Raw genomic sequence first — 17,941 nt, 5'->3', positions numbered from 1 at the left:
GATTCGTTATTCATTTAATGAATGATATATCACTGGAGGATGTGTACAGTACACCTAAGTTGTCTGTAAATGACGTCGTTCATAGACATATCAGTTCAGCCTGTAGCACTGCCGACGCACACATATAGGTACAGCTGGCTGCGTGTATGGCCGACCCGTTGCCTACAATAGCCATTGCATATGTCGTCAGAAGTGGGCGGGCATATTCATATGGATTTGCTGCCACACAAATCAGGCAGTGTATTGGTAAGTGTAGATGCACAAGATTGTATATCAGTCGGCGGATAGACTGCGAGGCCCGTCTGATAAGTGTGTACCCAGACTTAGGTAAAAATAGGTGGAAGTATGTTTTTATATGTTATAAATATTAAACCTTTTATAGTCTACAGCTGTCCGATTAATGAATTTAAGTCATAGTAGATGGTTTGCGGTTGTTTACTCAACAGCACTAAACATTTGTGACAAATCTGCCTAGAGCCCTTCTGTATAAATATAACCCCTCCATCTCCAGATTATGCTTGCTATTTCTATTACATAACAAATTGTTGTGCATGCAATCAATTATTTAGTCTTCAAAAAGAGTAAAATAAAGTAGTAGGATGACTGGGGAAAAATGCCATTGCTTTAATCTAAAAAAATAAATAAAAAACCTGTTTCATCTAGTTTGGCTTTGTGAATAAAAAAGTCCTATTGAGAGAAGATGTGAGCAAACCGGTGGAAAAATGGCATTCCAAAAATTGTCTCAAACATCATGAGATATCCAAACATTATGACATTTCTAACCACTTATGTAAAAGAGGAGCTGTATGGCTTACCACTGTTGGGTTTTACTCCCTCATTTCGCTCATAGTTGGTCAGGAATGCAGAGACGTCCCTCTCAGGAGCAGATACAGCCACCTCATGAGTGTGTGGCGGGTATATGTCCTTTGGCATATTGCCCATAAGGCTGGATAACGTTTGGTCCATTGGGTCCTCCTCTGTTATGTATGTATATGGACAGTATTCCCTGGTCCGGGAGTAGATATTAGCATTGTCATAGCAATCAGAGCAGATCATAAGTTGCCCAGCACCTACAAGTGCAAGAAAATGTTATCAACACTGGGTCAGTTTTATTTTAATTTTGTTAGATTTCAGATGATAATAATTTGTTAGACAATTGGGACATTAAACATTCATCCCCTTTCCTGGCCCAGAAAACCTTATTGCACGACTGTGGGTTACTGTGTATCACAATCAAGATTACTGATGCCAGCTTTCGCATGTGTGTATCCATTCACACTCTTTTACTCCTCTGCAGCATGTTGCAATGTTAGGGGTTATTCACTATGCAGACCGGCAGATAAGTATAAAATACTTAGGAGCCCATGTATTAATAATTGTGGCAATACCGCAAATATTAACAGTCCATGTTGTGACAGACTTAATGTCAACAAAAGAAACCTTTCTATGTTGTAAAGCTAACTCGCTGGGACAGAGGTAGTGATAACTGCTGTCTATGCGAGTTAGATAACTGCTACATCGGAGTACTCATTCACTACCTCCGGAGATCTGACTCTGTGCATGCGTATAGTGGCAGTTTCCAGGGGCTAGATGAAGGCAGCAAGAAATCCCACTGCTGCAATAGGCATAAAGCAGTTCATAGCATGAGGAAGGCGTAAATCGGCTGGGGCCAAACTCCGAAAAGCGACGCTTTTTGGTGTCAAACGGTAGTCTCCACTGATGATAATTTATCTTCTGCAGGATATTTCTGTGATATATCCGGAATAAGGCTGTTAGCACATAGTACAATTCATAAAATGATGTAGAAACTGATGTTTCTATAGAATTTTCCATTGCTTGTTAAACAGCTGTATTGGAATTATTGATTAACACTAGCAATGTATTTTACCTTCACAGCACTTATCTGAAAGTTTCACTTCAGGTGTTTAATGGTCCTTAAGCGTTCTACATGTCGCACAATATCCAAATGCCAGATAATCTCATCAAAATTAGATTATTGTTGGACACGTTAATAAGTTTGGCAAATAAAATGCTACAGGGCAGAGGTGGACAATAAGCGGCCCTCCAGCTGCTGTGGGACTAACATATCCCATGCTGTGATGTGTAATTTAACAGCAGCTGTAGGAACACTTATTGGCCACCCCTGCTACAAGACCTGTGTGGCGTATGGTCATCTTTTGACAGTAGCAAAGGGACACAGTTAAATAGAGATCCGCCAATATGGTCCCAAAGTAACTAAACTTTACAACTCCATTGATCAGAGTATACAGTAATAACAGTTTGTTAGCCGGCATAACAGGTTGAGATATACCTGGTAGACAAGCATAGCGTGAAAGAGTGTTTCATCTTATTTTTGTAGTATCTGTGTTTAATTTTACTACTGGCTATCTGGCAGTAACTTACAGGGTTTTTTTTCCTACCAGCGTGTGCTCTTTCAGTTAATTAAAATTTGAACTATCCCTTAAAATCAACAGCCCAAGGCTATGACATGATTGGTAACTATAAACAATATTGCCTTTAAAACTATTAAACAAGATAGGATTCATTGTACTGTTTAAAGAACTGTTACAGAAAATCGCTTGGAACTTGTTTAATCTTAAAGCCGGGTCACATCAAACAATGGGTTCCTGGCCAATATGCCAGCTGACATATCATATTGGCAGAACACTTAAACGATTTAATGAACGACAGAACGATCCCTCGTTCCGTTCTTCATTAAAACTGCACGTGATACCTTCTGATTAGCCGTGCAGTATGGCCAACCAGAAGATATTGCATGCTACCCACGGAAGCGTGCAATCAGGCATACACACTATCCGATATTCCGATTTGGACTGAAACTACATATTGTGCAGATACTGGCGTAGTATGTATCCACCCTACATTAGATCACAGAATCTAAAACAGTGTGTTAAAAAGAGTCTTTACAAGTAATATGTCCAGTAAAATAAAATAAATAATACAAAATTAAAACAAAACACAACAACCAACTAGACATTAAAAAGCATAAAAAAAGAAAATAAGAATTTACTTACCGATAATTCTATTTCTCGGAGTCCGTAGTGGATGCTGGGGTTCCTGAAAGGACCATGGGGAATAGCGGCTCCGCAGGAGACAGGGCACAAAAAAGTAAAGCTTTTACCAGATCAGGTGGTGTGCACTGGCTCCTCCCCCTATGACCCTCCTCCAGACTCCAGTTAGGTACTGTGCCCGGACGAGCGTACACAATAAGGGAGGCAATTTGAATCCCGGGTAAGACTCATACCAGCCACACCAATCACACCGTACAACTTGTGATCTAAACCCAGTTAACAGTATGATAACAGAAAGAGCCTCTTAAAGATGGCTCCTTAACAATATAACCCGAATTTGTTAACAATAACTATGTACAGTATTGCAGATAATCCGCACTTGGGATGGGCGCCCAGCATCCACTACGGACTCCGAGAAATAGAATTATCGGTAAGTAAATTCTTATTTTCTCTATCGTCCTAAGTGGATGCTGGGGTTCCTGAAAGGACCATGGGGATTATACCAAAGCTCCCAAACGGGCGGGAGAGTGCGGATGACTCTGCAGCACCGAATGAGAGAATTCCAAGTCCTCTTTTGCCAGGGTATCAAATTTGTAGAATTTTACAAACGTGTTTTCCCCCGACCACGTAGCTGCTCGGCAGAATTGTAATGCCGAGACCCCTCGGGCAGCCGCCCAAGATGAGCCCACCTTCCTTGTGGAATGGGCCTTAACAGATTTAGGCTGTGGCAGGCCTGCCACAGAATGAGCAAGTTGAATTGTGTTACAAATCCAACGAGCAATCGTCTGCTTAGAAGCAGGGGCACCCAACTTGTTGGGTGCATATAGTATCAACAGCGAGTCAGATTTTCTGACTTCAGCCGTGCTTGAAATGTATATTTTTAAGGCTCTGACAACGTCCAACAACTTGGAGTCCTCCAAGTCGCCAGTGGCCGCAGGCACCACAATAGGTTGGTTCAGGTGAAACGCTGATACCACCTTAGGGAGAAAATGCGGACGAGTCCTCAGTTCTGCCCTATCCGAATGGAAGATTAGATAAGGGCTTTTATAAGATAAAGCCGCCAATTCAGATACTCTCCTGGCGGAAGCCAGGGCCAGTAACATAGTCACTTTCCATGTGAGATATTTAAAATCCACCTTTTTCAATGGTTCAAACCAATGGGATTTGAGGAAATCTAAAACGACATTTAGATCCCACGGTGCCACCGGAGGCACCACAGGAGGCTGTATATGCAGTACTCCTTTAACAAAAGTCTGTACCTCAGGAACTGAGGCCAATTCTTTTTGGAAGAATATTGACAGGGCCGAAATTTGAACCTTAATAGATCTCAATTTGAGACCCATAGACAATCCTGATTGTAGGAAATGTAGGAAACGACCCAGTTGAAATTCCTCCGTCGGAACACTCCGATCCTCGCACCACGCGACATATTTTCGCCAAATGCGGTGATAATGTTTCGCGGTGACTTCCTTCCTTGCCTTAATCAAGGTAGGAATGACTTCTTCTGGAATGCCTTTCCCTTTTAGGATCTGGCGTTCAACCGCCATGCCGTCAAACGCAGCCGCGGTAAGTCTTGAAAGAGACAGGGACCCTGTTGTAGCAGGTCCCTTCTCAGAAGTAGAGGGCACGGGTCGTCCGTGACCAACTCTTGAAGTTCCGGGTACCAAGTCCTTCTTGGCTAATCCGGAGCCACTAGTATTGTTCTTACTCCTCCTCACCGTATAATCTTCAATACCTTTGGTATGAGAGGCAGAGGAGGAAACACATATACTGATTTGTACACCCAAGGTGTTACCAGTGCGTCCACAGCTATTGCCTGTGGATCTCTTGACCTGGCGCAATACTTGTCCTTGAGGCGAGACGCCATCATGTCTACCATTGGTCTTTCCCAACAGTTTATTAGCATGTGGAAGACTTCTGGATGAAGACCCCCCTCTCCCGGGTGAATATCGTGTCTGCTGAGGAAGTCTGCTTCCCAGTTGTCCACGCCCGGGAAGAACACTGCTGACAGTGCTATTACGTGATTCTCCGCCCAGCGAAGAATGTTGGCAGCTTCTGCCATTGCACTCCTGCTTCTTGTGCCGCCCTGTCTGTTTACATGGGCGACCGCCGTGATGTTGTCCGACTGAATCAACACCGGTTTTCCTTGCAGGAGTGGTTCCGCCTGGCTTAGAGCATTTTAGATTGCTCTTAGTACCAGAATGTTTATGTGAAGAGACTTTTCCAGGTTCGTCCATACCCCCTGGAAGTTTCTTCCTTGTGTGACTGCTCCCCAACCTCTCAGGCTGGCGTCCGTGGTCACCAGGATCATATCCTGTATGCCGAATCTGCGGCCCTCCAATAGATGAGCCTTTTGCAACCACCACAGAAGATATACCCTTGTCCTTGGCGACAGGGTTATTCGCAGGTGCATCTGAGGATGCGACCCTGACCATTTGTCCAACAGATCCCTTTGGAAAATTCTTGCATGGAATCTGCCGAATGGAATTGCTTCGTAAAAAGCCACCATTTTTCCCAGGACTCTTGTGTACAGACACCTTTCCTGGTTTTAGGAGGTTCCTGACAGGTCGGATAACTCCTTGGCTTTTTCCTCGGGAAGAAAAACCTTTTTCTGAACCGTGTCCAGAATCATCCCTAGGAACAGCAGACGTATCGTCGGAAAACAGCTGCGATTCTTGGAATATTTAGAATCCAGTCGTGCCGTCGAAGAACTACTTTAGATAGTGCTCTTCCGACCTCCAACTGTTCTCTGGAACTTGCCCTTTTTAGGTCGTGCAAGTAAGGGATAATTTAGATGCCTTTTTTCTTTGAAGAAACATCTTTTCGGCCATTACCTTGGTAAAAAGGCCCGGGGTGCCGTGGATAATTCAAACGGCATCGTCTGAAACTGATATTGACAGTTCTGTACCACGAACCAGAGGTACCCTTGATGAGAAGGACAAAATTTGGACATGGAGGTAATCCTTGATGTCCAGGGACACCATATAGTCCCCTTTTTTCCGGTTCGCTATCACTGCTCTGAGTGACTTTATCTCGATTTGAACCTTTTATGTAAGTGTTCAAAACATTTTAGATTTAGACTATGTGTCACCAAGCCGTCTGGCTTCAGTACCACAATATAGTGTGGAAAAATAATACCCTTTTCCTTGTCGTAGGAGGGGTACTTTGATTATCACCTGCTGGATATACAGCTTGTGAATTGTTTCCAATGCTGCCTCCCTGTCGGAGGGAGCCGTTGGTAAAGCAGACTTCAGGAACCTGCGAGGAGAAGATGTCTCGACTCTCCAATCTTTACCCCTGGGATAATACTCGTACGATCTAGGGGTCAACTTGCGAGTGATCCCACTGCGCCCTGAGACTCTTGAGACTACCCCCCCACCTTGAGTCCGCTTGCACGGCCCCAGCGTCATGCTGAGGACTTGGCAGACGCGGTGGAGGGCTTCTTTTCCTGGGAAAGGGCTGCCTGCTGCAGTCTACTTCCCTTACCTCTATGTCTGGGCAGATATGACTGGCCTTTTGCCTGCATGCCCTCATGGGAAAGGAAAGATTGAGGCTGAAAAGACGGTGTCTTTTTTAGCTGAGATGTAACTTGGGGTAAAAAAGGTTGGATTTCCCAGCTGTTGCTGTGGTCCCCAGGTCCGATGGACCGACCCCCAAATAACTCCTTCCCTTTATACAGCAATACTTCCATCTGCCGTATGGGATCTGTATCACCTGACCACTGTCGTGTCCCTGACATCTTCTGGGAGATATGGACAACGCACTTATCTTGATGCCAGAGAGCAAATATCCCTCTGTGCATCTCACATACATATATATATAGAATGCATCCTATTAAATGCTCTACATGAATAAAATATTTTCAGTCAGGGAATCCGACCAAGCCAACCCAGCACTGCATCTCCAGGCTGATGGCGATCGCTGGTCGCAGTATAACCACCGTATGTGTGTATATACTTTTTAGGATATTTTTCCAGCTTCCTATCAGCTGGCTCCTTGAGGGCGGCCGTATCTGGAGACGGTAACGCCACTTGATAAGCGTGTGAGCGCCTTATCACCCTAAGGGGTGTTTCCCAACGTACCCTAATTTCTGGCGGGAAAGGGTATAACGCCAATATTTGCTATCGGGGTAACCCTACGCATCATCACACACTTCATTTTATTTTATCTGATTCAGGAAAAACTACAGGTAGTTTTTTCACTCCCACATAATACCCTTTCTTGTGGTACTTGTAGTATCAGAAACACGTAACACCTCCTTCATTGCCCTTAACGTGTGGCCCTAATGAGAAATACGTTTGTTTATTCACCGTCGACACTGTATTCAGTGTCCGTGTCTGTGTCTGTGTCGACCGACTGAGGTAAATGGGCGTTTTTAAAACCCCTGACGGTGTTTCTGAGACGCCTGGACCGGTCCTAATAGATTGTCGGCCGTCTCATGTCGTCAACCGACCTTGCAGCGTGTTGACATTCTCACGTAATTCTCTAAATAAGCCATCCATTCCGGTGTCGACTCCCTAGAGAGTGACATCACCATTACAGGCCATTTCTCCGCCTCCTCACCAACATCGTCCTCATACATGTCGACACACACGTACCGACACACAGCACACACACCGGGAATGCTCTGACAGAGGACAGGACCCACTAGCCCTTTGGGGAGACAGAGGGAGAGTCTGCCAGCACACACCAAAAACGCTATAATTATATAGGGACAACCTTATATAAGTGTTTCTCCCTTATAGCATCTTTTATATATATACAATATCGCCAAAATCAGTGCCCCCCCTCTCTGTTTTAACCCTGTTTCTGTAGTGCAGTGCAGGGGAGAGCCTGGGAGCCTTCTCTCCAGCTTTTCTGTGAGAGAAAATGGCGCTGTGTGCTGAGGAGATAGGCCCCGCCCCTTTTACGGCGGGCTCGTCTCCCGCTATTTTTGAAGTTAGGCAGGGGTTAAATATCTCCATATAGCCTCTGTGGGCTATATGTGAGGTATTTTTTGCCTCTAATAAGGTTTTTATTTGCCTCTCAGAGCGCCCCCCCCAGCGCTCTGCACCCTCAGTGACTGTTGTGTGAAGTGTGCTGAGAGGAAAATGGCGCACAGCTGCAGTGCTGTGCGCTACCTTTATGAAGACTCAGGAGTCTCCAGCCGCCGATTTTGGACCTCTTCTCTCTTCAGCGTCTGCAAGGGGGCCGGCGGCGCGGCTCCGGTGACCATCCAGGCTGTACCTGTGATCGTCCCTCTGGAGCTAGTGTCCAGTAGCCAAGCAGCAAATCCACTCTGCACGCAGGTGAGTTCACTACTTCTCCCCTAAGTCCCTCGTTGCAGTGATCCTGTTGCCAGCAGGACTCACTGTAAAGTAAAAAACCTAAGCTAAACTTTCTCTAAGCAGCTCTTTAGGAGAGCCACCTAGATTGCACCCTTCTCGTTCGGGCACAAAATCTAACTAACTGGAGTCTGGAGGAGGGTCATAGGGGGAGGAGCCAGTGCACACCACCTGATCTGGTAAAAGCTTTACTTTTTTGTGCCCTGTCTCCTGCGGAGCCGCTATTCCCCATGGTCCTTTCAGGAACCCCAGCATCCACTTAGGACGATAGAGAAATAAAAAATATCAGTGATATGGCTATTTCTCAAGCTGTATTTTTCATACCTGGCACAGGAAGACTGTCTCGTAGTTCTGCAGTGTGTATACCTCCACTGCGTCCATATAACTGGGGTATTCTGCTGTTCTGCATATTAGGTGCATATTGTGTGTTCAGGATTTCTGCATCTGCCTCGCTACCAGTGTCGATATAAAATCCTTTAATAGAGAAAGAAAATATAGATTTCACTTTTTTTTTTAAGCACATTTAGAATAATAATAAACTTGTAAAGTGAATGACATGTTTTCTCCTTAGGTTTTCAGAAACAGTATCATTCACTAAGTTTTCATTGTTGTGATGGTGGCTGTTCTACTGTTTTTCCACAGCACTAATCCCTACTGTGCAAGTAAGCCATTTCATGTCATTATTATTATAAATAGAACTAAATAATATACCAAAATGATTATACTAACTTTCAGACATGTTAACAATGTTTACACTTAAATAATTATGCAATTGAGAAATGTTCTAAACCATTGGGTACTGTGGGGCACTTGCAGGGGTGTCACGGGTTGGTGTTTTAGGGCCAAATCAAATTATTTATGGTCCATGTGATAGGTTGAACCAGAAATGGTGGCTGCCAATCATGAAATAAGTGAACAAACAGAAGCACAACCCTGTTCATCACCGCCACATAACTGAACCGAAGGATTACAAGCAAGCACAATTTACTTAATCTAACCATTTTGTATAAATTTCTCAACAAAGCTTTTGTCCTAGGGGTTTCCGTAAAGAAAATGCTGATACTCTAGTGTGCCGTGGCTCAAGAAAGTTTGGGAACCACTGTCCTAAACACTTCATGTATTTTTTCACTTCACATTAAATTAGTAAAATAGGTAAATATAAAATAGGCCTCTACTGCAGACTGAGGTTTATAACAACAAAACTACAAAGAAAAAGCACTGGGCTAAATGTGTATCAGCTGTCCCAACTTCCAAATGATCTTTAGAATTAATCAATTTTCCCTGCCTCTATTTAGGACTGCAGCTCTCAAGTTAATGGGTTGTTGATTACCAATATCAGAAAAATCACAGAAAAAATAGAGAAAGCGCTGTCCAAAATATAGGCTTTTATTAAAATATAGTAAAACCACCATACAGATAACATAAAACTATTATAACACCTATTAATACAGTTTACTTATATACCTTACTGGAAATCTCCTGCTGTCATTAAATAATGCTCTGCACAACTGACACAGTAGTTTCCCTGACACCTACAATTGTTCTTAGTAAAACAATGTATCATATGCATACAATTTCCTCCACAACGCACATTTGTATATAATCAATATCACACTGATAAAGGCAGTATACTAGGGATTCTCTAAAAGCTCCATATCCCAATCATAGCTAAAAATGGTTAAATTAGCACAGATGATCAAAACTGCTCAGATTCTCTCACTCAGGCAGCGTTTTGATGTAATAAATGGACAATGTCTCTGTTATTAAATGTGCTGGAATTAGAGAGATAGACTCAATTGACTGACAGTCTTAAAAGCCTCCATAGAGTAACCGCTAATATCAGTTGTATGAACTAACGGGCGTCCCCGTTATAATAGAATTAATGCAAGTGGCTAATAGTCATTGAGTGTGTACTGGGATTCACAGTTATGTGTCCACTGCAGCCGTGTCAGTTTTGAACTTTTTGCTCACCAGTGCCGTTCTGCTGTTAAACCTCCCGCCGATCACCCGTTCTTATCCCACACAGCGCTCAGCGGTTTTGCCGCTAGCACCGGCGCTGGGGATCTCCTGCTGGAGAAGATGATATATCGGCTGTAGCTGGGGGTGAAGGATGATCTTCCGGCCAATGGTTGGATGGCTCCGCTGGGCGCCGATGAATGGTCAGCAGCTTGTTGGATCGCACAGAGCTTTCGCTGACACTGGGAGTAATGCAGGCTGCTTTCAGGATAATTGCATCCATGTAGATAGGGGTCACACTTAACGCGTTTCTCGGCCTTGTGACTGTGGCCGTTTCCTCAGAAGTATACCTCCCCCTTTCCAAATCCACTGCTTAGATCCACATAGAGAGCAGTAATCACCATTATAACCTGTGCATTAACCCTTTCATCCTCAAGGTCTATAGTCATCAGTATGTGCACATCAGGTGGAACATTTAAAATTGACATTTATTAAGAACATAGACTTTATAATACATTACTACCATCATTTCTAGTCATTAATAATTAGTTGGGACAATTTCTTATAGCAGCTGATACACATGAAATATCATCCATTCTCTAAATCGTTCTATTTATTCATTATCTATTATTTCTTTATTTGATTATTTGTTTAATATATCTAATAATCTATTATACTTCTATTTTATTCTATACTGAACACTGAATTTATTCCTCAATTAATTCAAATAAAAAAACATACCATATAACAAACAGAGTAGAATTTTTCATATAGTTCAAACAATAAGATTTTACTTACCGATAAATCTATTTCTCATAGTCCGTAGTGGATGCTGGGGACTCCGTCAGGACCATGGGGAATAGCGGCTCCGCAGGAGACAGGGCACAAAAGCAAGCTTTTAGGATCACATGGTGTGTACTGGCTCCTCCCCCTATGACCCTCCTCCAAGCCTCAGTTAGGTACTGTGCCCGGACGAGCGTACACAATAAGGAAGGATCTTGAATCCCGGGTAAGACTCATACCAGCCACACCAATCACACCGTACAACTTGTGATTTGAACCCAGTTAACAGTATGATAACAATGAAGTAGCCTCTAAAAAAGATGGCTCACAACAATAATAACCCGATTTTTTTGTAACAATAACTATGTACAAGTAATGCAGACAATCCGCACTTGGGATGGGCGCCCAGTATCCACTACGGACTATGAGAAATAGATTTATCGGTAAGTAAAATCTTATTTTCTCTAACGTCCTAGTGGATGCTGGGGACTCCGTCAGGACCATGGGGATTATACCAAAGCTCCCAAACGGGCGGGAGAGTGCGGATGACTCTGCAGCACCGAATGAGAGAACTCCAGGTCCTCCTCAGCCAGGGTATCAAATTTGTAGAATTTAGCAAACGTGTTTGCCCCTGACCAAGTAGCTGCTCGGCAAAGTTGTAAAGCCGAGACCCCTCGGGCAGCCGCCCAAGATGAGCCCACCTTCCTTGTGGAATGGGCATTTACAGATTTTGGCTGTGGCAGGCCTGCCACAGAATGTGCAAGCTGAATTGTACTACAAATCCAACGAGCAATAGTCTGCTTAGAAGCAGGAGCACCCAGCTTTTTTTGGGTGCCTACAATATAAACAGCAAGTCAGACTTTCTGACTCCAGCCGTCCTGGAATTATATATATATATATATATTTTCAGGGCCCTGACAACGTCTAGCAACTTGGAGTCCTCCAAGTCCCTAGTAGCCGCAGGCACCACAATAGGTTGTTTCAGGTGAAACGCTGACACCACCTTAGGAAGAAACTGGGGACGAGTCCGCAGTTCTGCCCTGTCCGAATGGAAAATCAAATATGGGCTTTTGTAAGACAAAGCCGCCAATTTTGACAATCGCCTGGCCGAGGCCAGGGCCAACAGCATGGTCACTTTCCATGTGAGATATTTCAAATCCACAGATTTGAGTGGTTCAAACCAATATGATTTGAGGAATCCCAACACTACGTTGAGATCCCACGGTGCCACTGGAGGCACACAAGGGCTGTATATGCAATACTCCCTTGACAAACGTCTGGACTTCAGGAACTGAAGCCAATTCTTTCTGGAAGAAAATCTATAGGGCCGAAACTTGAACCTTAATGGACCCCAATTTGAGGCTCATAGACACTCCTGTTTGCAGGAAGTGCAGAAATCGACCTAGTTGAAATTTTTTCGTGGGGCCTTCCTGGCCTCACCCACGCAACATATTTTTACCACATGTGGTGATAACGTTGTGCGGTCACCTCCTTCCTGGCTTTGACCAGGGTAGGTATGACCTCTTCCGGAATGCCTTTTCCCTTAGGATCCGGCGTTCAAACCGCCATGCCGTCAAACGCAGTCGCGGTAAGTCTTGGAACAGACAAGGTCCCTGCTGGAGCAGGTCCTTTCTTAAAGGCCGATGCCACGGTTCCTCTTGGAACAGACATGGTACTCGCTGAAAGCAAATCCCTTCTTAGCTCCCGAGGCCATTAGTCCTCTGTGAGCATCTCTTGAAGTTCCGGTTACCAAGTCCCTCTTGGCCAATCCGGAGCCACGAGTATAGTTCTTACTCCTCTATGTCTTATAATTCTCAATACCTTGGTTATGAGAAGCAGAGAAGGGAACACATACACCGACTGTTACACCCACGGTGTTACCAGGACGTCCACAGCTATCGCCTGAAGGTCTCGTGACCTGGCGCAATACCTGTCCCATTTTTTTGTTCGGGCGGGACGCCATCATGTCCACCTTTGGTCTTTCCCAACGGTTCACAATCATGCGGAAAACTTCCCGATGAAGTTCCCACTCTCCCGGGTGGAGGTCGTGCCTGCTGAGGAAGTCTGCTTCCCAGTCGTCCACTCCCGGAATGAACACTGCTGACAGTGCTATCACATGATTTTCCGCCTAGCGAAAAATCCTTGCAGTTTTGCCACTGCCCTCCTGCTTCTTGTGCCGCCCTTTCTGTTTACGTGGGCGACTGCCGTGATGTTATCCCACTGGATCAATACCGGCTGACCTTGAAGCAGAGGTCTTGCTAAGCTTAGAGCATTATAAATTTGCTCTTAGCTCCAGTATATTTATGTGGAGAGAATTCTCCAGACTTGATCACACTCCTTGTGTGACTGCTCCCCAGCCTCTCAGGCTGGCCTCCGTGGTCACGAGCATCCAATCCTGAATGCCGAATCTGCGGCCCTCTAGAAGATGAGCACTCTGTAATCACCACAGGAGAGACACCCTTGTCCTTGGATATAGGGTTATCCGCTGATGCATCTGAAGATGCGATCCGGACCATTTGTCCAGCAGATCCCACTGAAGAGTTCTTGCGTGAAATCTGCCGAATGGAAGCGCTTCGTAATAAGCCACCATTTTTACCAGGACTCTTGTGCAATGATGCACTGACACTTTTCCTGGTTTTAGGAGGATCCCGATTAGCTCGGATAACTCCCTGGCTTTCTCCTCTGGGAGAAACACCTTTTTCTGGACTGTGTCCAGAATCATCCCTAGGACCAGCAGACGTGTCGTCGGAACAACTGCGGTTTTGGAATATTTAGAATCCACCCGTGCTGTCGTAGAACTACTTGAGATAGTGCTACTCCGACCTCCAACTGTTCTCTGGACCTTGTTCTTATCAGGAGGTCGTCCATTTTCTTTGAAGACGAATCCTCCTTTCGGTCATTACCTTGGTAAGGACCCGGGGTGCCTTGGACAATCCAACGGCATCGTCTTGAAACTGATAGTGACAGTTCTGTACCACGAACCTGAGGTACCCTTGGTGAGAAAAGGCAAATTTTGGGACATGGAGGTAAGCATCCCTGATGTCCCGGGACACCATATAGTCCCCTTGTTCTTTGCTATCACTGCTCTGAGTGACTCCATCTGGATTTGAACCCTTGTAAGTGTTCAAATTTTTCAGATTTAGAATAGGTCTCACCTAGCCTTCAGTACCACCATATAGTGTGGAGTAATACCCCTTTCCTTGTTGTCGGAGGGGTAAATTTATTATCACCTGCTGGGAATACAGCTTGTGAATTGTTTTCAATACTGCCTCCCTGTCGGAGGGAGACATTGGTACAGCAGACTACAGGAACCTGCGAGGGGGGAAACCTCTCGACATTCCAATCTGTACCCCTTGGATACTACTTGTAGGATCCAGGGGTCCTGTACGGTCCCAGCGTCATGCTGAGAACTTGGTAGAAGCGGTGGAGGGCTTCTGTTCCTGGGAATGGGCTGCCTGCTGCAGTCTTCTTCCCTTTCCTCTATCCCTGGGCAGATATGACTCTTATAGGGACGAAAGGACTGAGGCTGAAAAGACGGTGTCTTTTTCTGCAGAGATGTGACTTAGGGTAAAAAACGGTGGATTTTCCAGCAGTTGCCCTGGCCACCAGGTCCCATGGACCGACCCCAAATAACTCCTCCCCTTTATACGGCAATACATCTTTGTGCCGTTTGGAATCTGCACCACCTGACCACTGTCGTGTCCATAAACATCTTCTTGCAGATATGGACATCGCATTTACTCTTGATGCCAGAGTGCAAATATCCCTCTGCGCATCTCGCATATATAGAAATGCATCCTTTAAATGCTCTATAGTCAATAAAATACTGTCCCTGTCAAAGGTATCAATATTTTTAGTCAGGGAATCCGACCAAGCCACCTCAGCTCTGCACATCCAGGCTGAGGCGATCGCTGGTCGCAGTATAACACCAGCATGTGTGTGTATACTTTTTAGGATATTTTTCAGCCTCCTATCACCTATCCGTAGATGGTACCGCCACTTGTTCTGATAAGCGTGTGAGCGCCTTATCCACCCTGAGGGGTGTTTCCCACCGCGCCTTAACTTCTGGCGGGAAAGGGTATACCGCCAATAATTTTCTATCGGGGGAAACCCACGCATCATCACACACTTCATTTAATTTATCTGATTCAGGAAAAACTACAGGTAGTTTTTTCACCTCACACATAATACCCTTTTTTGTGGTACTTGGAGTATCAGAAATATGTAACACCTCCTTCATTGCCCTTAACGTGTGGCCCTAAAAGAAAATACGTTTGTTTCTTCACCGTCGACACTGAAATCAGTGTCCGTGTCTGGGTCTGTGTCGACCGACTGAGGTAAATGGGCATTTTACAGCCCCTGACGGTGTTTGAGACGCCTGGACAGATACTAATTTGTTCGCCGGCCCTCTCATGTCGTCAACCGGCTTGCAGCGTGTTGACATTGTCACGTAATTTCCATAAATAAGCCATCCATTCCGGTGTCGACTCCCTAGAGAGTGACATCACCATTACAGGCAATTTGCTCCGCCTCCTCACCAATATTTTCCTCATACATGTCGACACACACGTACCGACATACAGCACACACATAGGGAATGCTCTGATAGAGGACAGGACCCACTAGCCCTTTGGGGAGACAGAGGGAGAGTTTGCCAGCACACACCAAAACGCTATAATTATCCAGGGACAACCTTTATATAAGTGTTCCTCCCTTATAGCATTTTAATATATATACATATCGCCAAATCAGTGCCCCCCCCCCTCTGTTTTAACCCTGTTTCTGTAGTGCAGTGCAGGGGAGAGCATGGGAGCCTTCCCTCTGTGAGGGAAAATGGCGCTGTGTGCTGAGGAGAATAGGCCCCGCCCCCTTTTCGGCGGGCTTCCTCTCCGGAGTTTTAGATATCTGGCAGGGGTTAAATACATCCATATAGCCTCAAGGGCTATATGTGATGTATTTTTCGCCATACAGGTATTATACATTGCTGCCCAGGGCGCCCCCCCCCAGCGCCCTGCACCCTCCGTGACCGCTGTGTGAAGTGTGCTGACAACAATGGCGCACAGCTGCAGTGCTGTGCGCTACCTGATGAAGACTGAGAGTCTTCTGCCGCCTGGTTCCGGACCTCTTCATCTTCAGCGTCTGCAAGGGGGGTCGGCGGCGCGGCTCCGGGACGAACCCCAGGGCGAGCCCTGTGTTCCGACTCCCTCTGGAGCTATGTCCAGTAGCCTAAGAATCCAATCCATCCTGCACGCAGGTGAGTTGAAAATCTCTCCCCTAAGTCCCTCGATGCAGTGAGCCTGTTGCCAGCAGGACTCACTGAAAATAAAGAACCTAAAAACTTTTTCTAAGTAACTCTTTAAGAGAGCCACCTAGATTGCACCCTTCTCGGCCGGGCACAAAAACCTAACTGAGGCTTGGAGGAGGGTCATAGGGGGAGGAGCCAGTACACACCATGTGATCCTAAAAGCTTGCTTTTGTGCCCTGTCTCCTGCGGAGCCGCTATTCCCCATGGTCCTGACGGAGTCCCCAGCATCCACTAGGACGTTAGAGAAATATTATATTACATTAAATGAATCTAGATAATCTCTCCCTCCCAAAGAGATTTTTTATTTTAATTTTTTTATTTATTTATGGAGATGACCCTACATGAACTCAATAACCTGTACACGTAAAAATATTCCGTATACTAGAAATTGGACTCACACTTAATCCCCAATAAGGACCCAAGCCAGACTTACTAATCATAATCATTCCTTCATAATAGAATATCGACCACCATCCAGAACCCAAAATATAGTGGACACAGTCCCCCTAAATATTGTTTAAATCTATTGAGTCATTTAGACCAGAGGGTACCATCGTACCTAACCTGAAGATCCAAAAGGCCTCTTTCTTACATAATTCCCGATATCTGCCCCCCGCCCCCCTTAGCAGTTACTTTAACCTGTTCAATTGCCTTCACTTTTAGATTTTTTAACCCCCCCTTGCTCACAATTCAATACATGTCTTGATACACTATGATTTCTCGATTTATTAACTATCCCCCTCCTGTGTTCCAAAAACCTAACATTCAAACTGCGGATAGTTCGACCTACATACTGGATTCCACATCCACATCTGAGGACATAAATCACATAGGAGGACTGACAATTCATAAAGCCCTCCAATGTATAGAAATTCTCATCCTTAATATAATATGTTTGAACTACCGTATTTGCCGGCGTATAAGACGACCCCCAACATTTCCACTCAAAATATAGAGTTTGTTATATACTCGCCGTATAAGACTACCCCCTTCCACACACCAAATAAAACGTAAAAGAACATCAGATTTGTGACATACTGTATATTATGACCTGATAAGAGATTTGGATAGGGAGTATTTATCAAGGTATGCATAAGAAGGGGGGAGGGGGCGAGGAGAAAGTTGTAAAATGTATAAAAGTATACCCCTGTGTGCATTTAGTGTTACCGGTTTCACATGAGTGCCATTAGTATTAGTGCCATTACAGTACCGGTAATTGTCACCATTGTACGGCCACAACGCGACTGCAGCGCCTCCGGCCAGTCCCTGCATCTCCCTGTAATTGGCACTAGTGACCCGCCGCGGCCGCACTGGATATCGCGCGATACTGGATGGTGAGTAGAATGAGGTGGGCGTGCATCGGGAGGCCACTATGGGCACCGGGCGAGTATCGTAAGGCCACTATGGCAGCTATATCTATCCCAACTGAAGTGCACCCGGCGTATAAGACGACCCCCCCACTTGGAGGCATGTTTTTCAGGGCAAAAAAGTAGTCTTATACGCCAGCAAATACTGGTATATGAAAAATTCTACTCTGTTTG

General features: G+C 45.1%; 1 protein-coding gene across 1 annotated transcript in view; it reads right to left on the bottom strand.

The window, feature by feature from the left end:
* The window catches only part of LRIG2 (leucine rich repeats and immunoglobulin like domains 2), a 276,133-nt gene that overhangs the window by 9,655 nt on the left and 248,537 nt on the right, over window positions 1-17,941 (bottom strand). Inside the window, exons 17-18 of the mRNA XM_063955399.1 lie at window positions 8,681-8,830; window positions 816-1,070 (exon numbers count right to left, since the gene is read on the bottom strand). Of these exons, the coding sequence (XP_063811469.1) occupies window positions 816-1,070; window positions 8,681-8,830 (405 nt within the window). The remainder of the gene's footprint in view (window positions 1-815; window positions 1,071-8,680; window positions 8,831-17,941) is intronic.

Source organism: Pseudophryne corroboree, chromosome 2 (assembly GCF_028390025.1).
Source record: "Pseudophryne corroboree isolate aPseCor3 chromosome 2, aPseCor3.hap2, whole genome shotgun sequence".
In the NCBI taxonomy this organism is placed as follows: domain Eukaryota; kingdom Metazoa; phylum Chordata; class Amphibia; order Anura; family Myobatrachidae; genus Pseudophryne; species Pseudophryne corroboree.
This window is presented reverse-complemented; position numbering and strand designations above follow the sequence as displayed.